Source organism: Arachis ipaensis, chromosome B5 (assembly GCF_059453495.1).
Source record: "Arachis ipaensis isolate K30076 ecotype BB chromosome B5, ASM5945349v1, whole genome shotgun sequence".
Classification (NCBI taxonomy): domain Eukaryota; kingdom Viridiplantae; phylum Streptophyta; class Magnoliopsida; order Fabales; family Fabaceae; genus Arachis; species Arachis ipaensis.
In genome coordinates, this window is record NC_142440.1 from 155,518,062 (window position 1) to 155,543,749 (window position 25,688).

Consider the following 25,688-nt stretch of genomic DNA (forward strand, 5'->3'; position numbering starts at 1 on the left):
ATCTTTTATTAAAAGATTTTATAGAAAAGTAAAAGTAATTTTATGTTTAATTATGTTTGGGTATAACAATATAAAAATTTGTTTATTTATTACATAAAAAATATCTTTTTTTTTTAAAAAAAAAAGATATTTTAAAAAAAATATAAATTACAATTTCTCAAAAAAATATTTTTTTTATTTTTTTTGTATTTTTATTTTTACTATTAAAAATTTGTTAATCACATTAAAAAATAAAAAAAAATCTTTTTTATTAAAAAAATTATTATTTTTTAAAATAATAACGCTCAAACAAATACATAATTAAAAATTAATTTGTGTATTTTAAATTTTTAAAGACTAACATATCCCATTTAAAACTTGTGAGATTTGGGGTATTAGTCATTCTTTAAATAATGCTAACAATACAACATGATATAATTGCAGTGACCAAGAATCTCAGCGTTTGAGATGTTAATATGTTATATCAGCGTGAAATGGAACGTAATCCGCCATGATTATCTTCGGGGAAGTGCAGCAAACCAGTGTCTGAGATTTTATGTGGAATAGAATTGTATTGAAATAAGACACTTGAAACAAAATTAAGGAAGAAATGGAATATTTATCAATACATAATGGAATGAAGAGTGAACAACTTACAATCACAACTCACAAGGTTGTTTTTTCATGGAGCTGCACACCATATTCCCATATACAAGCATATACACCACAAAATGTCAAAATCCCATGATTCAAGATTCAAGGGCTTGAATCAGTGTAGAAAGAGTACCAAATTGAGATTGCTGAAGAAAGCAAAGATGAAAGAAACGCACACAAGTTTATGGAATTCAATTCAAACCGTTTAAAATGGATTTCAAATCTACGAAATTACCGTTGTCTCTTTCACGGAACACAAAGCCGCCACGTTCCTCCGCGCGCCATCGGATCTCTGTTATATGAATGACAGTTAGTGTTCGCGTTGGGACAAAATTGTCATTTCATAATCCTAATTGTTAATACTAATTAATTTAATTATTTTAATTTATTAATTTAATTATTTGTTTGAGGAGAATTTCAATTTGCAATTGCGTTTGTCTGAATTATCTATCCTTCGGTAGAGTCATATTCAGACACAAAGGGAGAAGAGAAGAGAAGAGAAGAGTTACTCAGAATAAACAAGGTTGGTTACCTTTACCTCACTCACTTCCCTTTTCTTCACTTCATTCTTTCTAGGGTTTTCCTTCCAATTCTTTCAAAACTCTTTTCAATGCTCTTTTTCTTCCCCTTCCCCAAACACATTTTTGCATTTCATTTCACTTCATTTATACGTTACGATTACCCCAATTTCCACCTCCTTATCCTCGAATTTTTTTTGTCTTGAGTTTTGATGTTATTTCCTCAATTTGCATTTTTTTCAAAAAAGAATATTAACTTCTTTTTTTCTTTGGTTCCAATTTTCTCAAGAGGGAATCTAAGTTTGGATAGCAAAGGTTCGAGCTTTTGTTTTTCAGTTATTTGAGTAAACTGAAGCCAGCTTGTTCTACTGTCTTAGTTAATGCTGTTCGTTTCTTTTTCCCCCTTCTAGATTCTACATTCATGAGCTTGGTCTTATAGGTTCATCCTCACCATTTTGTTATGTAATGGTAATCAATTATAGTGTTAAATTGAGCTTATTTTGTTCTCAGTTGAGGGGTGAAGAGAAAGATATTCATTTATTCAGCTTATTACTTGTCTGAATAAGACCTAGAGTTTTAACTGGAAGCTAAACCATTTCTTAGTTATGATTATGTGTACTGACTTTGGATATTAGTCTGAACAAAGTTTAGAGTTCTAGCTAGAAGTCATTCATTGCTCTACCTTATTCTTAATTTCATACCTTGTAGTTTGCATTTTGTAGTATATAGCATGCAATTTAATCTGTTTAATGTTTATGTACTTCTCATGCAATGAGTTTGAGTTTGAGTTGAATTTATTTTAGCATGAAAAAGTATTGGGGCCTTGTATGATTTACAAACTTTTATGGTTGGATTGCAGTTACAGACTTCCATATGTAAGACAGACGGTGAAGATAGGATTTATTTGTGCTGTCAAATTACCTCCTTTTGTGGTTTATGATTTTGTTGAGTCTTCACTATGAGTGGTGTACCTAAGAGACCTCATGATGAGACTGTTCATCAATCTTCAAAGCACCCACATGAAGATTCTGGTGCATATTCAAAGTTAATTCCATCAGTTTCCGGTGAGCACCATCTTCCTTATGATATAGGTCAAGATTCCCGTGCGGCAAAGACACTTCGTGCTGAACCGCGTGATGCAGATAGAAGATCACCTCTTCACTCAGTGTATCGGATGCCATCATCTTTCAATGATTCCCATGCAGATCATGCCACTGGAACTGAGAATAGGATAGAATCAAAGGATCTAAAGGAAAATAGAGATCTCCGGTTTGAGAATCGTGATACAAAGGCAGAGAAGGAGTTGCCTGGTGAAGCAAGAAGGGATTCTCAGATTGCTAAGAGTGAGAAGGATGTGCGTGTTGAAGGTAGATCAGATGACAACAAGGATACTAGACATGATCAGGATATTTATAATGATTCAACCAGTGACATTAAAAAAGACAAGGATGGCTTTGGTGTGGTAAGCAGCCACTTGAATTGGAAAGAATCAAAAGAATACAGGGGGAAAAGATATCCTGATGTTCCAAGTGGAAGTTTGGACCCTTGGCATATTTCACGGGGGAATACACCAATTGAAGTTGGGAAGCAGAGGATGGACAGCTCGACAGCAGAAGAAAGGGACTATTTGGAAGCTCATGAGGCTGTTGGGGAAAACAAAATTGACTCTAAAAGCGAAGATAGATTCAAAGACAGAAAGAGAAGGGATGTAAAGCATCGCGAGTTGGGGGACAAGGAAAAAGAAAGAAGTGATCACAGAAATATTATGCAGGTTAACAATACTAGTGGTGAAGGCAAAGAACCCTCCAAAGAAGAGAGAGATGTAGAAAAATGGGACAAGGAGAGGAAAGATCTTCCAAAAGAAAGAGATAATTCAAAAGATAGAGAAAAAGATAATCTCAAAAGGGAATTATGGAATGGAATGGAGAAAGAAGTTTCAAATAATGAGAAGGAGCTTGGTGATGGATCCGCAAAAATCACAGAGAAAGAACCAGAACAGAAGAAACTAAAAGATGCTGACAGCTGGAAAAATGTTGACAGAGAAGGTAGAGAGAGGAGGAAAGAAAGGGATGGTGATGTGGAGGGAGATAGGCCTGAAAAACGCAGTAAATTTGACAAGCAATCAGAAGATGGCAGTGCTGATGGGGAAGAGACAGGAGATAAGGAGAGGGAAGTCCACAACTATAATGTTCAACATCGTAAGAGGATACAAAGATCAAGGGGAAGCCCTCAGTTGGTCAATCGCGAGCCTCGTTTTAGATCCCATGGCCAACATGATGACGAGTATTTTTCTTCCTCCATTTTTCCTTTTTACTCATTGTTTGGAATTATGTATATTTTCTCTTGCAATATAGAGTTTCTACACACGTGTTTTCCCTGGATGTAAAAAGTGGAGCCTCAGAGTCCTACTAGAAATTTAGAATGATTTGATAATGTTTTCAATCCTTTATTTAGTTAAATTTTTTAATTTCATTTGGGAGGATGCCAAATGCCTCCCATTTTAAGAGTTAGTAGTATCTTTTTGGGAGTAGCATAATTGTAGTCAACAATTGATCATCGTTATTTCACTGGCCTAACTTTTCCGGTTAATCTTTTATTTTATTTTTGATAGGATTCTAGCCTAAATTTTGTAGGGATAACAAGTAGATTTCAGCAATAATTAATCTATGGCAGGTAACCAGCTTAAAATGAATGAGTTACATGACAATAAGGTTATATTTTACAAAGGTTTTTTGTCCAGTTTTCTTTTGTTGTGTTACTAGTCATTGTTATATATGGACATTCGAAGGAAAAGCCTTGTCCATTTGATATACAGTTATGTGCATTCTTCTATATAACAAAATCTTCAATTTCGTTTTTGAGGGCGAAATCTAGTTACAGACCAATAGTATGCCATCAAACATGCATATGACCTTTATAGAAATTCAAGTTGTTGATGTAATAGTCGATTTTCAACTGAAGAATTTCATTCTTAGAGGATGTGGTTGTTATCGAACTTGTAACAAACTTAATTTCGTGTTGTTTTTATTATTTTGTTGAACCAACATTTCAGTCCTTTGCTAATGCTTTATTAATCCTTTGTGCTTTACTGCACCATGGTTATTGAATTAATGTCTTCTGTTTGATATTTGATTTAACCCAACCATTTTTTATTTTACGACATTATTTCTTTAGGTAACTACTTTCTGTTTCATTATTTTTCAGGTCTCAAGGTATTCTGGTATTTGTTTCACTGGTGCTCAAAGTCATTTGGCTTCTTGTAGATTTTATTGGAGTGGAGAAACTTAGAGCCCGATATCTCTTTTTTTCCCCCTTCAGTTGCATGTGCATTAAGTAATTTCTGGTATTTCAGGTAAAACAGAAGTAACTTCTGTTGTTTATAGAGCTGGTGAAAGCATGCAAGAGCTGATAAAGTTGTGGGATGATTATGCATCATCTCAATCTCAAGTGGAGAAAAATGGTGAATGCTCTAATAGTGGCCCTACTCTTGAGATTCGGATACCAGCTGAGAATGTTACTGCTACAAACCGCCAAGTAAGATGAAGTTATTGATGTCACTTTGATATTGTAATTGATAAATTAATTAGTTATTTGAGAGGCAGTTTGCTGGCTTACTTTCCCATCCCTATTTTTGATTGATGACTTTTATTATGCTTCTTGTTGCTGGTAAAAGTAATCATTTATTTTGTGTTCTGTTAGTTTATTTCTTCTTGCTTATTCTGATGTTGTAATGTGTAACTTGTTATTTATTGAGAGAACCTTAAGATTTTCAGTTTGATTCATTATGGCTGCTTGCTATCCTTGCAGTCAATGCAATGTTTACATTCCATTTGCCAATGTTTTATGTGATTTTAATGCATACTTTTCACTAATGCTTCCTTGATGCTGGCACGAATTTTTTTTTACATTAATCCAGTTAATAAAATGATTTAATGAGATGAGATGAAAATTTTCATTTGTTCACTTTGCTATTAGAAAAGTGTACCTATATTTTTTATTTGGAACCCAATGTATGAAATTAAAATATGCCTTTAGCCTCTAGTATCTGAATTCTGATGCTATACCAACTCTTGAGAGTTAATATTAATATGTTCAGGTCAGAGGTGGCCAGCTATGGGGAACTGATGTCTACACATATGACTCAGATCTTGTTGCAGGTAGGTATTATTATAAGAAGGGGGATACTAGTTTTGATTACTAAGTGACAAATTTGACATGCTTGAAATTAGTACTGACTTTGCAATTTGTTGTATAGTTCTCATGCATACAGGTTACTGTCGCCCAACAGCTTCTCCGCCTCCAACGGCTATACAAGAGTTGCGTGCAACCATTCGTGTGCTACCAAGACAGGATTGTATGTAATGTAGACAGAAAGATGAAATTTTGCTCGACTTCTTAATTACACCTTTGCAATGTTATATTTGATAACATATAATTGCATTTAACTAGTCTTAAAAGTAATAATCGCAAATGAATTTAAAGCATAATTCATAACTTACATGTATGATGAAATTAAAAAAAAAAGTTTGTTTAGTTGTGCTTCTTGGAGAAACAAGGTACTTCTCCCTTTTTTTAAAAAAAAAAAATATTGGACTTGTTTTGCTTGTGCTTTTAAAGAAAGACAGAAACAAAAATAAGTAGTTTTTTCTGTTTATTTATTTTGAAAAAGCACGTAAGGACTTGCTTCTTCCAAAAGCAAATGCAAAAGAAGTGAGAGAATTAAAGTTTTTGTTTTTAATATTATTAAGGTCTAGTATAAAGTTAATTGCTTCTGTTACAAACAGATATGCTTACTATGTGAAGCCCTTGGTTTGGAAATTTATTAGTCGGTTATGTTGATTTACCTTGCTCATTACAGTTACTGATATCATTTTTACCCTTGAAGCCATTCATGGATAAAATCTAAAGACATATTGTTTGTGCAATAAATATCAGGCTATATTTCTACCCTAAGAAACAATGTACGTTCCCGTGCCTGGGGTGCTGCAACAATTGGTTGTAGTTATAGAGTTGAGCGGTGTTGCATAGTGAAGGTAGTTATCTAAGTCCTTATCTACTATAGATTCTTGTCACATGATTTATTTCACTATTATGCTTTTTAAACGAGATGTCCTCTTTCCTTTTGAGAGTAAACCACCATTTTATCCCCCTCCCAAATGATTCAGTTTCCGGAAAGAAGACAAAATGCATTCAAACTTTTGGGGGAGCATTTTGTCATAAACTGAATCTTGTGGGAGCCGAAATGGTAGTCTACTCTCCTTTTGATGATCTTATGTCCTTCTGGAGAAGTTGCTGACTATTTTTCACATAAATGCTTCAGTTTTGATATTTAGATAACATGAAAACTCTATATTGTGGGCATTATATCTTGGATGGAAATTGTGATTAAGAACTTAATAATGGTGCTGAGTACTGACTGTTTTCTAATTTATGGTCTTCAGAGAGGAGGTGGAACGATTGATCTTGAACCGTGCCTTACGCATACATCAACCATCGAGCCAACCCTTGCACCAGTAGCTGTTGAGCGGACAATGACCACCAGGGCTGCAGCTTCGGTTTGTCTAGCTTCTAATAAACAAACCCCTTTTCATCCTTAATTGAATTGATAGTTTTTTTTTTTTTTTTGGTAAGTTGAATTGATAGTTATCTCATGTTTTATGTTATCATCTTACTTATGTGGACCTTCTTCAGAATGCATTGCGGCAGCAAAGATTTGTTAGGGAAGTCACAATACAGTACAACCTATGCAATGAACCTTGGTATGCTACTTGTAGTTACCAAAGAACATAGATTCATAGTTTGCAGTATTTTTTTTTTTAGTTTTTTAACGTATCTTAGCTTCTAAAATTGCATTGCAGCTTTGCTTATGATATTTCTGGAGTGTACCCCTTTAGACAGATGCAATACTTCTTTCTGCAGTTTATCTTGTTCTTAGTATTTACTGTTTGTAATCATCACAGGATTAAATATAGTATAAGCATTGTTGCTGACAAGGGTCTCAAAAAGGCACTTTATACATCTGCTCGGTTGAAGAAGGGGGAAGTTTTGTATCTAGAGACGCACTCATGCAGGTACATTCGACACATATTATGTGTGAATTGTAACAGGTTTTATATATGATTACTTGTCTGAAAATTAGTATGCACTAGCTAGCAAATGCTGCATGCAACCGGAATATTATTATAATTATGAAACCATGTTTGTCCATCTGCTTCTTTTAGTAGTTGCTTCTTAATATCCGTAGTATTATTTCCTTCTGTAGTCATTGTTTTTCAATCAAAGTTTGCTCACTTAATCCATGTAACTCAAAGGATTCATGATGACAGCCTTCAAAAGAATTGTCTTTTTTCATGGCCATCTTAGAGTCTGAAATATCGTTTCAATGTTTAAGTCAGGAAGTCACTATAATTATGTTGTTAATAATTTCTTTGCAGATATGAACTTGGTTTTGCCGGAGAGAAAATGGTCAAGACTACACCCAGCAGTCAGTTGCATAACCCAGATGCAGAAAAATCTCAAAATCACCATCATTCTGCAAATGGGGACAAAGCCGATTCTGATAGCGTCATGATTGATGTGTTTCGCTGGTCTCGGTGTAAGAAGCCTTTACCCCAGAAAGTTATGCGCACCATTGGCATCCCTCTGCCTCCTGAACATGTAGAGGTATAGCCAGTGTTCATCATGCCTATACTTCTACTCTTATTTCATCAAATTAAACTCTGCTTCAGTTTCACCATAATTGAAAATTTGTATTTTCCAATATAGGTACTGGAGGAGAACCTAGACTGGGAAGACGTACAATGGTCGCAAACTGGTGTTTGGATTGCTGGAAAGGAGTATACACTAGCACGGGTCCATTTCTTGTCAATGAATTAATTAACCTCAGGTGGAAAAGTGGTGTCAAAATGGTGAGGGGTGATAGAATAGTCTTTTTTATTTATTTGGTGGGTGTGGGGAGAAGTAATACGTCGACATAACACTAACACTTGCATGTAATTAAGTTATAAAAAGAAAAAGAACAAGACAGATATAGTCAGTTCATGTAACTAGAACATGTTTGTTTCCAATAAAAATGCTTTGCATTGTTTATTTTCGTAGCTATGAATCTATGATTATGTCCCATTGTTGGGAATGCCGTATTCAGACACCACTTTCGTTGCATGCCTTCAATTTAGTTAAAATGGAAAGCTAAGGAATGTGATGTGTTAAGGATGGTTCTATGATCAAGCTCCATGGCAAGCTAACAATGTGATTATGCCCATAGCAGTATCTGCATTTAAGTAACCCAAGCAACCTCCATAATCTCATTTAGTAAAAAATATAAGGGCCTATACAAAATTTCATGTTAATAAAATATGTTGAGTATTGGCCTAACTATCAAATCTATTGTCAGTGGTCTGTGGTCATCAGTATTGACCCAAAGTCCAAAAAAGAATCATTCACAAGGTTGTGAAATTTGGGTGGCTAAGAATCACCACTCGTCCCATTTATTAAGGAAATCATCCCACATAGATGCAGCAATTGAATCCCTTAACGAGTACGCAAACTGTTCTTGCATTGAAGAGAGAAACTGGACATCAGGTAGATCATCGGGGTCTGACGGTTCATCCACTGGTGCTGCTCCAACGCTATCAAATAACCACTCATTTCTTTCCTCGCGGCGGATGAAGTTGTGCAGAACACATCCAGCAATGACCATGTCCCGCTGAATCTGAAAGGAATACTGAGGAGCAAGTTTAAGGATAGGGAATCTAGCCTTCAACACATTGAATGATCTCAGGATAGCATTCCTCAGAAAACAGTGCCTATGGTTGAACAGCTCCTTTGCATTTCTGGGTAGCTGATTCGCACCTCTGAACTCGTATTGCTGGTATCGAACACCTTCAAAAGGAGCAATAAACCCTCCTGTATTGAGGTATCCCGAGTCAACAAGGTAGTACTTTCCTACAAGACCAATACAAAGGATATAAATAAACTCAGCAAGTTATTACAAATGTAATAATACATTGCATTAACAGATACTGAACCTGAAAATACAGATCACATACTGTCAAACCTTCAGGTATTTGAGGGAAATTCTGATCTGGGTTGTCAAGGACTGCCCTTAACACGCGCGAGTCTGTGACAGAGCCTTCCCAACCAGGATAAATGAATATAAACTGCAGGTCAAATGTGCAGGCTGCCAGTACATTTTGAGATAGGACACCTTTCTTATTTCGAAATCGAGATTGATCTTTGGCTGGAACATGAGCAGGAATGCTCATCCCATCAATTACTCCTATGCAATCCTGAAATCATAGAGGAGTAAGGGGAAAAGGTCAGTCAACTATCACAAGTAGTAAATAAAGGAGTCAATTTGAATTGAAGAGAGGATACCAAAGTGAAGAAGCAAAAAGGTCATTGGAAAACCTTGAAATACGGGAAAAACCTAGTGCTGTTGATAACTTCTGGAGGTGTAGTGAGCTGAGGAGGCTGCAAGACTTCACAAGACAGTGATTTAATAGCCTTCAATACATTATTAAAATGGCGGCTAATGGTTTCACCAGAGTGATGAAACCGCTCTTGAATCACTCTATTACGTTCATTGTGGCCAATGATGTTTAAAAAGATTGCTAATTGCTCCTCTATCATTACACCTGCAGTATCACGTAGCATGGCTCGTTGACGGAGAATGTCACACAACTTGTGAAATACATGCTTGTCCATCCGCAACATTTCCCGGCAGTAGTCATCATGACCATTCAGCACTTCTGACACAAATTCGCATCTCCTAGGTGATAGACAACGAGAAGGTTGCTTGGTTAGACAGCTATAGTAATAGTAGCCAGCAGCAGCCGCAACTAGTTCCATCTCATCCAATTCTAGATCGATGTCTTCCATGCTTATTGGTGCATCTGTAAAGATAGAGTTCAAGGGTTCGAATGGTGCAAGATAATATATCTTTCTCATCTATTGAGTTCAGAGCTCTATAAGCATTCTAATCATGCATAAAACAAGTAAAAAAGTAGTTTGAAAGAAAACTGCTCTGTTTTTGTTTGCACTCAGAACTTCAAATTGATAAACTTGGAAACACAGGCATTACCCTTGTAGTCTACTTAACTGTACAAAAGTATTGATCATTTAAACCAAAAACAAAAAGTTTTCTCAAACAATTTGTGCAGAGGAAACCCCACATTTGCCCTGCAACCATGGCAATCTTTTCTCATCCTTAAGAGAGATGAAAACCTCACGGGCATTGGGGTGGTCCTCAAACAAATCCAAAGCAAGAAAGTATATCCGATCATCAACACCTTGCGTCTCATCCAACAATTTGATGCACTTGCTTACGGAGAATCTGTCCTCACTCTTCATAATTGCACTTGCCCTCATCTTCGAAGCAGCAGCTATCTCCAGCATGGCATCCACTATAGCACCACCAGCAGCTTTCCTTCCTCTCTTCCGGCTGGCACCGGAACTAGATGGCACGCCAGCATGGCGTTTGTGTCCATCCAACATGATTGCATCGTCTCCAGAGCCCGAAGAGCCATCCTCATCCGCATAAGTCATTGCCACTGCAACACCAAAATGCACACAGCTCAGGTCTCTATATCACAATGCATGACATAGCAGAAAGAAAAAAAAATACACATAAATTCGAAATCACAATAAAGGGAAGGCTCCTGAAACATCAATAATCTCAGAACTCAAATTCGTACCCACCCAGAAAAAAAAATTCAAAAAGCCAGTTCCATAGTAGCAAAATTTCAATTTTCAACAACATTTTTTCTAAAATGGCAAAAACGAAAAGGTTTTCTTCAGTAGCCCCAATTATTAGGAAATTTGGAAAATTTAGCAGTTAGTAACCAATATTAAGAGAGAAGTTATACTTGCTTCCTTTCCTTCTCTTTTTTTAAAGAACAATAAAGAATTTTTTTTTTCAAAGCTAAAGAGAAAGTTATTCGACCTCGGCATGCAAAATATTTAGAAAAAATCGACCTTTTGCATTGGATTGGCATGCTATTTGACAAATGAGAAAGGAAGAAAAGCTTCGTACCTTTTGGCAGAGCGAAAGGAGCGCGGGGTTCTTTCGATTTCTGGATGAAGGAAATCGGTACAGTGGGAATAATGTGGGGTTTGGAAGAAGCGCGATTCAAATAAGAGCGGTGAAATCAATAATAACTGCTGAAAACCCTAACACAATGGAAATCGTAGAAGAAGACAACGACGAAGATTACAGAATCCCCAAAACCTCCGCTATTTAAGTTTAATCGCATTCGTTTCACTCCCTTGTACACTCGATGCCAGTGTATTCTTTTGGTTTTTGACTCTTGACTTTTGAATCCAATGTTAATAGGGTTTAATTTTGATGTAAAAGATTTTATTCAATTGTATAATTATAATTATTTTTTTTAATAATTATTTATAATTTATATAAAAATTAGTTATTTTTATTAATTAAATATTATATAATTAAATATATATATAAAATAATTATATTAAAATTAAATTCTATTTATTAAAGTGAAAATTCGATTGTAAATATCAAATATCTTGGTATAAAGACACATGAGTTGTCATCTTTTATTAATAAGAAATTTTGCATTCATTTTGCGATCATTTATACAAATAAAACATCAAGTTATATATGTATATAGGTTTTATAATTTTATAAACCATTAGGAAAAAAATTAAATAAGGTTTATTAAATGTGTTTAATTGAAATTAAAAAGAACAAATTTTTTATTTAAATTAAATAATTATATAATTTATCGATATATATAAATTGTAAAATAATTATTTAAATAAGTAATATACTACATTTTGAGTGTTGTGACTTAATTTCTATTTTGATTATATGTCGGATACTAAGACTTAAGTTAAATCATATTTTATACACATTTCGAGTGTTTAGTATTTGTTTTTCGACTTACAACATATACCAGATATGTCCAGAATACGTCAGATTCTTCCCGTATTATAGCTTGAAATCTTAGTATTATTGGACTCATAATATCCAAGATGTAGTATGTTATTTACTTAGATAAGTATTCTATAATTTATGTATATCGATAAATTATATAATTATTTAAAATTTAAATAAAAAATCCCTAAAAAGAAACCATTTTATCATGTTTTGAAAGCCATGAAAATTTATTTAACATTTTAAAACAAATAAACATGGTTGATTTAATTAATTTATAAACCATTTTGTTAGTTCAATTTTCAGCACGAAGAATAGTACTACTTATGTAAGGTCATATTTTTAACATAAAAATGCTTTCAAGTTGAACAAATTATTTTTAATAAGGATAAACCTATAAATTTTTACTAGAAAATACCTTCATAAACTTTATAGAAAAATAAAATTCTACACTATTTTATTTTGTAAAATATAATAATTTTGATTTCTTTCTTAAAAAAATAATGCTAACAAAATATGTATCATTAATTTCATATTAAAAAAATTAGGAGGCAAAACAATATTTGATAAATATTTAATCATATATTATCAGATTAACTAATTTTTTAAGATGTTATTTAAAAAGTTCAGATTACATAATTCTGAAAAAACGACTTCTTAACACTTTTTTACAGTATTGTCTCAAAATTAAACTCACACTTCATTTTACATTTTCACCTGCATATCTTGAAGTTGAACTGCATTTGCATGGTGTGTGCTCAACACACAGCAAGCGAGTTTCTCTTTAAGTTTGAACTGTAACGCAGTCCATTCAATACGATGTCGTTTCACTCAAAACCACTCAACAAAACCCTCTTTTATTCCCTCTTTACCCTCCGTCGATTCACCGCCACCGCCAAGCAATTTCCCGCTGACCCAACCTCCACCTCTTACGACGAACTCACCAATGCTGCTGGAAGCTCCGGCGACTTCCATGCTCTCCGCGACGCCCTCAACAAGCGCATCCAAGACAACTGCTTCAACACAAAGTCCACCTTCGACTTCGTCACCGACAAAACCTTCTCCTCTTCCCTCATCAACCACCTCCTTCAAACCCTATCCACCCTCAACCGCGGCGTCACGCGCAAGAACGCGTTCGATTCCCTCATCACGCGCCTCTGCAAGCTCCAGCGCGTCGATGACGCGCTCCACGTCATCAAATATATGGCACGTACCGACGCCGGGGGCTGCCGCCCCAGTGCGACCACCTTCTACCCCGTCCTGAACATCCTAACGCGCCAGAAAGCCATAGACCACGCGCGGCTCGTGGTGGATTTCATGTCCACGCTTGGCGTGAATCTGGATCTGACGGGACACAACTACTTCCTCGTTGCACACTGCTACGCTGGAGACGTGGCTGCCGCCGCCGGAGTTTTGAAGAAGATGGAGGAAGATGGGATTGGTGCGGATGCGCGTACGTTCGACGCGCTTGTGTTGGGCGCGTGTAAGGTTAAGAAGGTGGATGGTGCTATGATGCTAGTGAGAAGGATGGTGGATGATGGAGTTCCTATTTTGTATTCAACACACATGTTTGTGATTAGGGGTTTGTTGCAGATGAAATGCTATGAACAAGCTTTGAGGTATGTGAAGGGTTTTGGTGGAAAAGATCAAGCTTTGGATGCTGAACTTTTTGGGTATTTGGCTAGCCAGCTTGTAGGGTTGAAGAGGATTAAGGAGGCAGTGATTGTTTTGGAGGAAATGGACCAAAGGGGTTTGCCCATGGGTCACAAATTGAGAATCTTTTATGAGAAGAATGCTGGAAATGAAGATAAAGGGGAGAAGAAGAAGGAGAAGAAGAGGAGTGGTTGATGGGGTTGAAATTTTCAGAGTGAATGTGAACGTGTTGGTAATTACTACAATTTTTTTTATATTTTGAAAATGAGGGGCTAATAGTTTGTTTAGTGCAAATGTGCAATGATTGTTTTTTAGTGAGAATTCATATTTTTGAGAGTTCAACATTGGGGAGGGAATTTTGAAACATGACAATCAAACAATTTATTAGGAAATACTTGCATGCTAGTATTAGTATTTAGTACTTGTAGTTGTAGGAGAAATCATAGGATATAAACTGATGTAGTGATGTTATGGTTAAAGTTGAGAGAAAAAAAAAATTGAAAATTTTGTCTCTGCAATAGTTTGGATTGCATATCAATTCATGTTAGTAGTAGATAGAATAACTGAATCTAGACTTCTAGGGTGAAATGGGTTAACATGAGTAGAATTATGGGTATAAGGAAAATTTTGCTGTGTTCGTTATAGTTTTACCAATATGCTGCTTTTGACTTGAAATTGAAACTTGAAAGTATTAGCTCGCTAATTACAAACTACTTTTGTATGTCGTGAAAATTCCTCCATTTTCTTAGTTTTAAGTAAGTGTTTGTGATGATATGTGGCAGGTTAAGGAAGTTTATTGTGTAAATTAAGAGTTTCGTTTTATTTTGGATTAACTATTGTTCTTACTATTTACTGATTTAAAGATGATGTGAATTAACCAAAACAAAAGAAGAAAAAGAATGACAAGATAATTCCTCTTTGTAACTCTCTGTTGGTTCTGTCTTTGATTTTTATGCTCCTTGTTTTGCTTTAACTTGTAGCAGGTTAGACAATGCTTTAGTATAGCATTTGCATATTATGAGCTTTGAATGTCAAAGTGCTTAGCAACATGGATCAAGTTTAGAAATGCTGATGAGGTTTTCTGTTTTAGCTATAATTCTAGGAATTATTTGCAAGAAAATTTTCTGCTTATTTTATGGTAATTGCTATAGATTTTCAGTCTTTTATGTGTGGATTAGATAAGTTGTTAGGTTTTATTACCATGGTTATAGAAATCACATGCTATAAATATAGAGTTCAACCCTAAAATGGTTTTTGAAATTGGTGTCGTGCACTAAAATTGTCCTTGAGATTTCAATTGTACCAATTACATCCTTGAGATTGACAAAAATGTACCACGTTAGTCTCTGACCCATTTTTCGTTAACGACGTGATGACATAGCTTGATGACGTGGGCTGTTAGTGACACGTGTCACTCCATGATTTGGCCACGTGTAATGGTATGATGATACCTGTGACACGTGGCATGCTGATGTGGATGGTTGTGTCACGTGTCACAGTGCTATTTGGCCACGTGTCTGTTTGTGCCACATATCGTAACAGTATTCGTTCACGTGTCATCCATTATGTCCTCACTGTAAGTGCACCAAATTAGTCACTCACTTTGTATTAAGTGACTCATTTTAGTCCTTAAAATTGAACGTCGTGTAACAAACTAGTCCCTTCACTAGTTTTTTTCTCATTTTTTTAAAAATTTAAAATTTTCAATATCTTGGATGTACTAATTTCAATTCTATTTTTTTACATATGGTTTAAATATAAGTGATTTTATAAAAATTTTTAAGATTTTAGTTTTAATTATATAATTTTTTTATTATAATTTAACTTTGGTAAATTTTGTAATATATAAGTATGTTATTATAAAAAAGAATTATATGAGTGATTAGACATTTTTTTTCATAAAAAAAATGTGTTTTTAACAAGAAATCAATAATTAAAATACACATTTTTTTCTGTTCTTATGAAATGCACGTTTTTGTTGTGTGTAAATGGGCTAGATTGAAGGCACTTCAAGCACCCTCACTACCATCTCCGACTTCTTCAATCTAGACGAAAGAGCTCCGAGGTCGGAGCTAGTAGTGGGAGTGCTTGAAATATCTTCACATCAACTCCAAAATAGTAGTTAGGAGTACCCGCAAGAGAAAAAAATATTTTATAAAAACACTTGTATTTAAATAACATGTAAAAAAATAGAATTGAAATTAATGGATTCAAAGATATTGAGAATTTTGAATTTATAGAAAAAAAAAAGAGAAAAAACTAGTGAAGGGATTAGTTTTGTGCACGAAATTCAATTTCAGGAACTAAAATGAGTCACTTAACGCAAATTGAGAAACTAATTTGGTGCATTTACAATGATGACATAATGGATGACACGTACACGAATACTGTTGTGACATTTGGCACAAATAGACACGTGGCCAAATAGCACTGTGACATGTGGCATAATCATCCACATCAGCATACCACATGTCATTGGTCAACACATCATCATACCATTACACGTGGCTAAATCATGGAGTGACACGTATCACTAACAACTCACGTCATTATGTTGTTAATGAAAAATGGTTTAGGGACTAATGAGTGCATTTTTGTCAATCTCAATAACGTAATTTGGTGCAATTAGAATTTTAGGGACGATTTTAGTATACGATACCAATTTCAATGACCATTTTAGAGTTTAACTCGTATACATATGCTTAGAATTTAAGAATATGTTAATATATCTACTAATATATATGGTAGCAACCCTTTTTAAAAGTTTATTTTTACGTATATTCTCAAAAATTAAAGATCATATTATTTATTTGCTATTTTTATCTTTTTAAGAATACAAAACCAAAAAATAAAAAATTTATTGGTTCAAAAAAGCATAAAAAAAAAAACTCAATAGTTTCATGTATTTTATGTCTAATTCCAAAGTAAGAGTGAATGGTATAATGAAAAAAAAATTTAAAATAACTAATAAAAAAGAAATACGAAATACATATGATATAATTTGATTTGTTGTTTAAAAATATTTATCCAAATAAAAAAATACATAGGAAAAATTAGTAATCTATGTCTAAGTTTTATTTTATAACATCAAAAAAAGAATTAATTCAACTGATTACGAAATCATTAATACATGAATATATCAAACAATAAAGGATGAAAAAAGGTTCCTATGTTTTTATTTACTTATTAAAAAACCATTACAAACATTGTTTCATGTTTTTAAATGTTTTAGATGTGTCTTCACTATTTTAATCTTTTAATAATATTTTTGTCAATACTTAAGTTTATTTATGGTGCTTTCTGGAGGTTTACTTTATTCAAAATATTAGAATATTTTAAAATGATCATAAATTGCCTATAAATTAAATTTTTACTTTATATAATGCTTTAATTCTTTAAGATCTATAACATTAGATAGTTTTCGTTTGAAAATGTTTATACTTGTGGGATATGAGTAATTTTGTAGTATATTTTTTATTTTGCATTTAGATGAATAAAAAATTTAAATATAAGAAAAAGTTCAGCTGAAAAATGAGATTAAAAAAAGGAAGATATTAAGAAAGAATTATGAATAAAATGTTATATCGTAATAAAATTTAATTGAGATAATTAATAAATAGTCATTGCTTAAATATATTTATTTATTTACGAACAGTATTATCTACCTATAATTTTATAGAATATTAAAATTTATTTTTATATTTCTGTGCATTATGGTTTATGTTGCAGACAATTGATTTAAAAAAAAAATTATAAGATATTATATTATACACATATATACTTCAGTATTCCGATATTATCATTTTGTAATATTTTTCACTTTTATTTTTCTATTTTATACTTTATTCTTTTCTATCGGTTTAAGAGTTTTTTTTTTTGTTTGATAATATCTCTTATTATCATTTTTCAAAGCACTATTTGTCATTAATAATCAATTATAAAAGAATTATAAATGGATAATTTATCTTGTTGTTTGATTTTGTTTTATTACAACGAAGGAGATATAATTATTTCAAATTTTGTTTCCTAAAATTATCAATGCAAGCATAATAAAGAACTTAATATACTCAAATCTCAATAAAGAACAATGACAAACACATAAAAGATAAAACATAAGCATCATCATATACTTGGGATTTTGGTCATTTTTCGGCTTTTTCCGAAATCGACCCCTCTGGTCCATTGAGTTGGTTTAGCGATCATGGCCCAAACAATACATATTTATTGGATGATAACAAGTATGCTAATAACAAAATAGGCCACCCTCAACCAAACTATTCCCCTTATCCGGCCCATCCTTGACAGCCCAATCCTCTACAACTCAAATACCTTATTCACACCATTACTTTTACAAGCTGGCTCAAGACCATTAGCCGACACGCAACTCAAAATTCTGAAAAACCAGAGACACGTGTCTCCAGCACACTCTTCTGCACAGAATCTTACACGTGGATTCTTTTGTCTCCCATTAGTAGGTGTAAGGATATACATGGCCCGATGTAACTCGAATATCCGTAAAAATGTTATTGCGGTACTGAAAATATACACATTCATATGTCTGATCAACGTTCTGTCAGGTTTTCACTCAAGAAGACGATCTAGTATAGAGAAGTACTAAGAAAGTTAAAACGCAAGGAAAAGTGAATCTTAATCACCCACCTGATTGCAAGGAAATTGTACCAGTTGAGGAGAGGAACACACCAATCCAAAAATGTTTATATAAGGAATTTCTGCTGACCGGTTCTGGATTGGAAGGCAACCATGAGTTCTCGTCCATTATGGACGATGATAAACCCAATTCGGAGGACAAGTGGTATAAAGATGATGAGAATGGGGTGAATGGTGGAAAACCATTTAACCCATGTCCTACGATTCCAGTGTCAAAAGAGAAATTTGAAGAGTGGTGCAAACTATAAAAAAATGTTCTTATGGTCAAAGTCTTGGGGAAGCGTGTGACTTTTGTTTTTATGGAGCAGCACCTTCAAAGAGACTGGGAAGGTAAAGGTAAGATTCATGTCATTGATATGAATCGTGACTATTTTTTGGTTCATTTTTCAGATGAGGAGGACTACACTCATGCGCTTATGGAAGGGCCCTGGATGGTTGTTGGGCACTATCTTATTGTTCAGAAATAGAGACCGTTTTTCTTGTCAGGACCTACAGAAGCTAGGAAAATCGCTGCCTGGATTCGCATCCCGAATTTTCCTATTGAACTTTATAATCACCGATTTCTTTGGAAGGTAGGCTCGACCATTGGTCATATGCTCAAAATCGATCGAACCACGTCTATCCACTCGAGGGGAAAATTTGCCCGTATATGCGTGGAGATCGACCTGGCAAAACAACTTGTCCCACGTATCTCGGTGTTTGGATGTGAGCTACATCTTGAATATGAAGGTCTGTATCAAATTTACTTTTCCTGTGGCAGATATGGACATAGATCAGAGCAGTGCTCGGAAAACCTTTCAACTAATGGAAATCCTATGGACGGTGTCGGCGCCGGAAGCAATCCCCCGGTGGACAGTACGGCTGAACATGGTGATGACCAAAATAGAAAGTTTGGGGATCCACGAAATCAGCACAATAACGAAATTCATGGCAACGGTCAAAATAACCCTGACTTTGGGCCTTGGATGATGGTCAAAAGATACTCTAATAAAAAGAAGATCCAAATAGGACAGAAAGAATCCCATGGCAATCAAAGGCAGATTACTAAAAATAACGATGAAAAGGACGAGTCTCCAAGAAGGAAAGATTCTGATGGATTTCGATTCACGGTCTTGCATGAGGAAAATTCGGAGGACGCCCAGGGAAGCTTGGAACGTGGCGAGAATGTCCAAAAGGAAATAGAAGTTGACGTGCTGCAACAAACCCAAGCCCAAAATAGAATGGACAAGACCCCGGTCCAAAAAAGGATCCTGAGACATGGGGCTGGGAAACCCCCCCCCCCCCCAAAATAAAAAAAAAGCCATACCTCCCCCAACGGATTACCCGATTCGGATGGAAAACTAAACCACAACAGGAACAGGGAAAAAAACCCGATATCTACCTCCCCTAACCTTAAAGGGCTGGAAACATAACTGAAAGCTATCGAAGGGAAAGATACTGATCCTGAACTCGAAAGCATGGAACTTGTGGTCAGGGATTATATGAAGAGGATGGAGCGAGAGAAATGGGAAGCCTTCAATTCTTCAAAGAATGCCCGTATGAGTTTGGATCACCACGTCGTCCGAGAAAATATGCTGTTCAATTTTGAGACAAATCACTATTCAACCGGTGATCGTTCAGGGATTGGTGATCCCCGAAGCAACCAAGTGAAGAAATCAGATGTGTTTACGATAGAGGCTGGTAGCAGGGACAGTAAGGAGGAAGCGTCCTCCAAGGGCCGTATAGGTCCGGAACAAGGGGCTTCTGCCCGCAAGTAATCCTGGCCGTTGATGGCTCCTATTCCTTTACATCTCTAATAATGAATATCATCAGTTGGAATTGTAAGGGTGCTGCCAGTAAAGCCTTCCCGTCAATTATTCGGGACCTGCGACAGGAGTATAAGGCTAATTTCTTCATTCTGTTAGAAACTCATGTTAGTGGAACTCGAGGCAAACAGATTCGAGACAAGATGGGGTTTGATAAATCTTGTGTTGTGGATGCTATAGGTCACTCTGGAGGTATATGGTGTCTCTGGGACTCCTCTGTTTGGAGCATTGATGTGGTGGAACAGGATAGGCAATACATCCACCTTAAAGTTTCTGGTAAGAACTCAATCCCCTGGCTCCTCACTGCTGTTTATGGTAGCCCCCAAAAGTTGACCAGAAGAGCCATGTGGAATTCTATTGAAACGTATGCCAGAAACGTTAATCTTCCCTGGTGCCTGGTTGGGGATTTTAATGCTATGCTGCATAACAATGAAAAGCGTAGTGGGTCAACCAACAATAACCAAAGTGCCTGTAGGGAGTTTCAAGAATGTGTTTCGACTCGCGGCCTGGTTGATTTGGGTTACTCAGGTTGGCCTTTCACTTGGAAGAGAGGGAACCTTGCGGAGAGATTGGACAGGGGGCTAAGCAACCTGGAGTGGCAAATTGCCTTCCCTGAGGCATATGTAAAACACCTTTCTATGTTCAACTCAGATCATTCGCCTATCTGTTTGCAACTTTCTAATGCTGTCACACAGAACAGAAGGAGAAGGCCTTTTCGCTTTCTTGCAGCCTGGATTACCCATCCGGACTTTGGAAATTTCGGTGATGCCGCATGGAATGTCAAGAACTCTTAGGACAAGGGAATCGTAGACTTCAAAAACAAAATCAAGGAGTGGAATAGCTCAGTCTTTGGTAATATCTTTAAACGGAAAAACAGAATCCTTCGAAGGCTCTAAGGTATTACAAATAGGTTGGGATACTTTCATAACTACTACTTGGAAAAATTGCAAAAAGAGCTGTGGTTAGAATATGAAAACATTCTTATTCAGGAGGAGATCTTATGGTTCCAAAAAGCTAGAACCAAATGGATCGAGTTTGGGGACCGTACTACCAAATTCTTCCATGGCTCTACTATGATTAGAAGACGGAGAAACAAGATTACCTCAATGCAAAATGACAACGGGGACTGGATAACAGATAAGACTGCTCTGGAGGATATGGCTACCACCTTCTTTCGGAATCTCTACTCTGACAGCCCTGCTTATACCCCTTTCATTCTAAAAAATAACTTCCCAGCTCTGAGTAGCTCCGACTACAATACCCTAGCCCAAAATGTGACAAATGAGGAAGTAAGAGATGCTATTTTTGGTATGGGCAGTTGGAAGGCTCCTGGCAGAGATGGGCTTCAAGCTATCTTCTACCAGAGTCAGTGGAACAAAGTCGGCACTGATGTTTGTGATCTGACCAAGAATTTTTTCGAAGACCCGAGCAAGATCAAAGAGATTAATGAGACACTAATCACTCTCATCCCGAAAGTGGAACCTGTCTCGCACTTAAAACAGCTGAGGCCCATAAGCCTCTGTAGTGTTTCCTACAAGGTGGTTACTAAAATTCTCGCAAACAGGTTAAGAAAAGTGATGGACAAATTAGTTATGCCTAATCAGTGTAGTTTTGTCCCCGGTAGGCAAAGCTCATATAACATCATCATCACCTAAGAGGTCATCCACTCTATGAGGCAGAAGAAAGGAAAGAAAGGATGGATGGCTATCAAGATTGATTGGAAAAAGCGTATGACAGATTAAAGTGGTGCTTTATCAAGGAGACCCTTGCAGATATTGGGCTTCCCCAAAATCTTGTGAACCTTATTCTCTCCTGTATCTCGACTCCCAGGATGAGGGTCCTGTGGAATGGGGAGGAACTGGAAGAATTTACACCTTCCAAAGGTATTAGACAGGGGGACCCCATCTCCCCATACATCTTTGTGCTTTGTATTGAGCGGCTCTCGTAACTCATTAGTGTTGCAGTGGATTATGATTTTTGGAAACCAATTCGACTCAAGAAGGACGGTCCCACAATTTCGCACCTGTGCTTCGCAGACGATATTATTTTGTTTGCAGAGGCTAATATGGATCAAGCGAATGTCATCAATAAGTGTCTCGAGGCCTTTTGTAGTAGCTCGGGTCAAAGAATCAGTAGAGAGAAAACTAGGGTCTTCTTCTCTAAAAATGTGGGCCACACAGTGCGAGCAGAGTTGAGTAATGCTTTGCAGTTTGCCAGAATGGATGATTTGGGCAAATACATAGGCATTCCTATTCTGCATTCAAAAGTCTCCAAACATACATTTGAGGGCATCATCAACAAGCTTCATGCCAGGCTCAATACTTGGAAAGCTTCTTCTCTGTCCCTTGCGGGAAGAGTGACCTTGGTGAAATCTGTCCTCTCATCTATGCCTTTATATAATATGCAATATGCTGTTTTACCTTCTGCTACTTGTAATACTATTGACCATATCTGCAGGAACTTCCTCTGGGGGAATACAGAACAAGTAAAGAAAATCCATCTTCTTAGTTGGAAGAGAGTCTGTGAACCTAAAAGTTGTGGGGGCCTGGGTATTAGACATGCAAGCCAAATGAATCAGGCCTTCATGATGAAGGCGGGATGGGGACTGATTGAAAAAAAAGGAGGCTCTTTGGGCTAGAGTACTCAGATCAAAGTATGACAGCGGCATGGATATCATACCCAAAGTGGAAAGGAGGCAGAACAGTTCAAATCTTTGGAAGGGCATCTTCTCCTCCTGGGAGAATGTCAAACTGCATCTGGAGAGTTGGGGACGGTTCCCTAATTCGTTTCTGGGAACACTACTGGATCCCGGGTGTAGGCAGCTTAAGTGCGACTACAAACCAGGTTAGTAACAATGCCAACTCCTCAGATATGCTAATAGACTTCCTTGATGTTTCAGGGCAGTGGGATGTTAGGAAGGTCCAAGAGATTTTGCCGGAGGATATTGTCAAGAGGATAGTAACCATCTCCTCGCCGTCTCCATGGAAGGAAGCTGATTACATAGCCTGGGGACCCTCCTCAGATGGTCAATTCAGCATTAAAATAGCGTATCAAAACCACAGGGACACCCAAGTCACTCCCAACAAGAACTTTCAGTTAGTTTGGATGTGGCAGGGCCCTAAGCGTGTGAGAACTTTTCTCTGGCCGGTGACACACAATGCAATCCTCACTAATGTGGAAAAAAGTTGCAGACACTTAACCACGGACGATGCTTGTCCCCAATGCAGACAAAATGAAGAATCAATCCTCCATTTTCTTAGGGACTGTTTCTATGCTAGAAGCGTGTGGCGAAGGTTTATCCCATCTAATGGCATCAATTCTTTCTTTAACACTAGCCTCCATGATTGGCTAGCTCTAAACCTTACCACGAATAACTATTGGTCTTGCCTCTTTGGAGTTGCAATCTCGTCATTATGGTTTTTTAGGAACAAACTTGTATTCAATGGAGAGATTGTCAATGCTGCTAGTGTTAGCTACCAAATCCGAGCACGAGCCAAGGAATTCTTAAAGGTGGTGAATAGCAACCTGAGTCCGAAAAACAATCAAGCTACTAGCGGGTGTCTTGTTAGCTGGTCGAGACCGAATGGAGATTGTATCAAGTTAAATGTTGACGGGTCCTGGTATGCTCATAGAAGTAACGCTGCTTGTGGGGGAGTATTCAGAGACTCTGCTGAGAGATACCTAAAAGGCTTCTCGGGAAATCTAGGCAATTGCTCGATTATGCACGCGGAGCTATGGGCGATCATTCATGGGCTGACTATTGCTACCACAAATGGTTACCAAAATCTGGTGGTTGAGTCTGACTCAGCGGCTGCTATTAATTTCATCAAGGATGGAAGTTCCCCAGGCCATTACTGTGCCCTGCTGATTCAGGACATCCGAATTCTAGCTGCACGCCTTCAACAAGTCTCGTGGATGCATGTCTTGCGTGAAGCAAATATGGTGGCTGATCAAAAGCCAAGAAGGGACAAGAACTCCCCCTTGGACTGCACATTTTTGATAGCACCCCTCCAGATATCAACTATGCCTTGCGATGTGACTGTATAGGGACCCTTAGACTTAGGGGAACTTAATTCCTTTTCTTCTCTGTTTGTTTTCCTTTCCCTTTGCTGGGGTGTTTGAACCCCCCTTAGATCACCCAAAAAAAAACTCGAATATCCGTCTTGGACTTGAATATTTTAGGTGTTAATTTAGTGTGATTTTACTAAGTTTATAATCGAGTAAAAATTTAAAAAATAGACCCGGTTATTATTTTAAATTGTGTCTGAAAAAAAAAACTCGAATATCCGTCTTGGACCTGAATATTTTAGGTGTTAATTTAGTGTGATTTTATTGAGTTTATAATCGAGTAAAAATTTAAAAAATAGACCCGGTTATTATTTTAAATTGTGTCCGAGTCAAGATGATTCCGATTTTATCCGACCTATGTGCACCTTAAAGAAACTAAAAAAATATATATGTTTTAAATTAATTCCAATATTATGTTATATTAATTATAAGCTTATTATTTTATTTTTAGTCATATTTATTGAATTAAAAAATAGATAAAAGAAGCATCAAATTAGAATTTATAGACAAATTTAAGTTCAAATATAGATATCAACTTCTCAATAACAAATTTCTTCTTTAATGGCCTAGCTTTCACCTGATTTAGACTCGATATAATTGTGGACCAAGAATATTTAAGTTTCATCAAGTCTAAGATCGAGTTAGAATCTAAAGAATAAACCCAATATATATTTAGATTCGGATATATATTAGGACAAACCCAATTTTATTTGGCCCATGTCCAGCCCTACCCATTAGGGGTGTAGCGTTGCAAGTTATGATGCACGAACACTGACACGGACACAGGGTACGACATGACACGGGATATGCCAACATTCGAATTTTAAAATCTTATAAGACACAGGGACACGTATACATATAAAATATAAAGTATTTTTTGGATAAATCGTAATCAAATTTTGATTTTTTATTGATATTAAAATATAAATTAATTTTTTAAATTATTTTTAATGTCTTATTTTAATTATTAGGGGTGTGCATAGCCCAGCCTGGCCCGAAGACCCAGCCCGATCCCGAACATTTTAGGGGCTATTTTGGTATGATTTCATCGAGTTTAGGGTCGGGTAAGGGTCTCAAAAAATAGACCCAATCATTATTTCGGGTCGGGTCCGGGCCATGGCTCGGGTCACCCGAACTCGGCCCGGTCATTATACACAATTAATATTTTGTGTTATTAGTGATGGATGATGGTTATTTTTATGTGGAATTTAAGTATTGTAAACCTTAATATTTTGTATTATTAGTTATTATAAGACTATAAGTTAATGTTTTATATTTAAAATGCATAAGATTTTAGACTAATGCATAATATTGTGTTATTTGTATTGATTTAAATATTTGGTGTTATTAGACAATATTAGTATTGATTATGGTTATGCTTTAATTTTAGAGAAGAGTTGGTTCTTGTTATATTTTCTAAGTGAATTTTACCATGTCAAATAA

General features: G+C 36.0%; 3 protein-coding genes and 1 long non-coding RNA gene across 5 annotated transcripts; 2 read left to right on the plus strand and 2 right to left on the minus strand.

Annotated features, from left to right (window-relative positions):
* The first annotated feature begins 446 nt into the window (after window positions 1-446).
* Window positions 447-8,240, plus strand: LOC107644677 (uncharacterized). The gene is made up of 12 exons (XM_016348597.3): window positions 447-1,156; window positions 2,011-3,434; window positions 4,356-4,363; window positions 4,504-4,685; window positions 5,248-5,308; window positions 5,407-5,505; window positions 6,087-6,184; window positions 6,593-6,706; window positions 6,843-6,910; window positions 7,112-7,222; window positions 7,586-7,814; window positions 7,917-8,240. The coding sequence occupies exons 2-12, from the start codon at window positions 2,110-2,112 to the stop codon at window positions 8,025-8,027; spliced, it is 2,406 nt and encodes an 801-aa protein (XP_016204083.1). The 5' UTR covers window positions 447-1,156; window positions 2,011-2,109; the 3' UTR covers window positions 8,028-8,240.
* A 186-nt stretch (window positions 8,241-8,426) lies between these two features.
* Window positions 8,427-11,464, minus strand: LOC107641466 (protein ALP1-like). 2 transcript variants are annotated; one of them, XM_088486458.1, is made up of 5 exons: window positions 11,185-11,464; window positions 10,442-10,702; window positions 9,561-10,045; window positions 9,208-9,439; window positions 8,427-9,095 (listed from the first exon to the last, which is right to left on the minus strand). In XM_088486458.1, the coding sequence occupies exons 2-5, from the start codon at window positions 10,695-10,697 to the stop codon at window positions 8,623-8,625; spliced, it is 1,446 nt and encodes a 481-aa protein (XP_088342584.1). In that variant the 5' UTR covers window positions 10,698-10,702; window positions 11,185-11,464; the 3' UTR covers window positions 8,427-8,622. The 2 variants fall into 2 exon arrangements, with proteins under 2 accessions (XP_088342584.1, XP_088342585.1); XM_088486459.1 differs by having other exon boundaries at window positions 8,433-9,095; window positions 10,325-10,702; window positions 11,185-11,450.
* Window positions 11,465-12,752: 1,288 nt separating this feature from the next.
* On the plus strand, window positions 12,753-14,220 carry LOC107641467 (Tetratricopeptide repeat (TPR)-like superfamily protein). The gene has a single exon (XM_016344957.2). The coding sequence runs from the start codon at window positions 12,871-12,873 to the stop codon at window positions 13,897-13,899; it is 1,029 nt and encodes a 342-aa protein (XP_016200443.1). The 5' UTR covers window positions 12,753-12,870; the 3' UTR covers window positions 13,900-14,220.
* A 3,588-nt stretch (window positions 14,221-17,808) lies between these two features.
* Window positions 17,809-18,599, minus strand: LOC148566327 (uncharacterized). The gene is made up of 2 exons (XR_015883580.1): window positions 18,364-18,599; window positions 17,809-18,238 (listed from the first exon to the last, which is right to left on the minus strand). It is a non-coding gene; the product is annotated as an uncharacterized LOC148566327 (long non-coding RNA).
* Between the last annotated feature and the right edge of the window lie 7,089 nt (window positions 18,600-25,688).

Excerpts from the sequence above, each read along its gene's own strand:
- LOC107644677 (XM_016348597.3), top strand. The coding sequence starts at position 2,110 with ATGAGTGGTGTACCTAAGAGACCTCATGATGAGACTGTTCATCAATCT. Across the intron at positions 5,309-5,406 it reads TGACTCAGATCTTGTTGCAG|TTCTCATGCATACAGGTTAC; the intron begins GTAGGTATTATT and ends TTTGTTGTATAG. Across the intron at positions 7,815-7,916 it reads TGCCTCCTGAACATGTAGAG|GTACTGGAGGAGAACCTAGA; the intron begins GTATAGCCAGTG and ends TTTCCAATATAG.
- LOC107641466 (XM_088486459.1), bottom strand. The coding sequence starts at position 10,697 with ATGACTTATGCGGATGAGGATGGCTCTTCGGGCTCTGGAGACGATGCA. Across the intron at positions 10,046-10,324 it reads GCCATGGTTGCAGGGCAAAT|ATGCACCAATAAGCATGGAA; the intron begins GTGGGGTTTCCT and ends CTATCTTTACAG. Across the intron at positions 9,440-9,560 it reads GGTTTTTCCCGTATTTCAAG|GATTGCATAGGAGTAATTGA; the intron begins GTTTTCCAATGA and ends CTATGATTTCAG.
- LOC107641467 (XM_016344957.2), top strand. The coding sequence starts at position 12,871 with ATGTCGTTTCACTCAAAACCACTCAACAAAACCCTCTTTTATTCCCTC.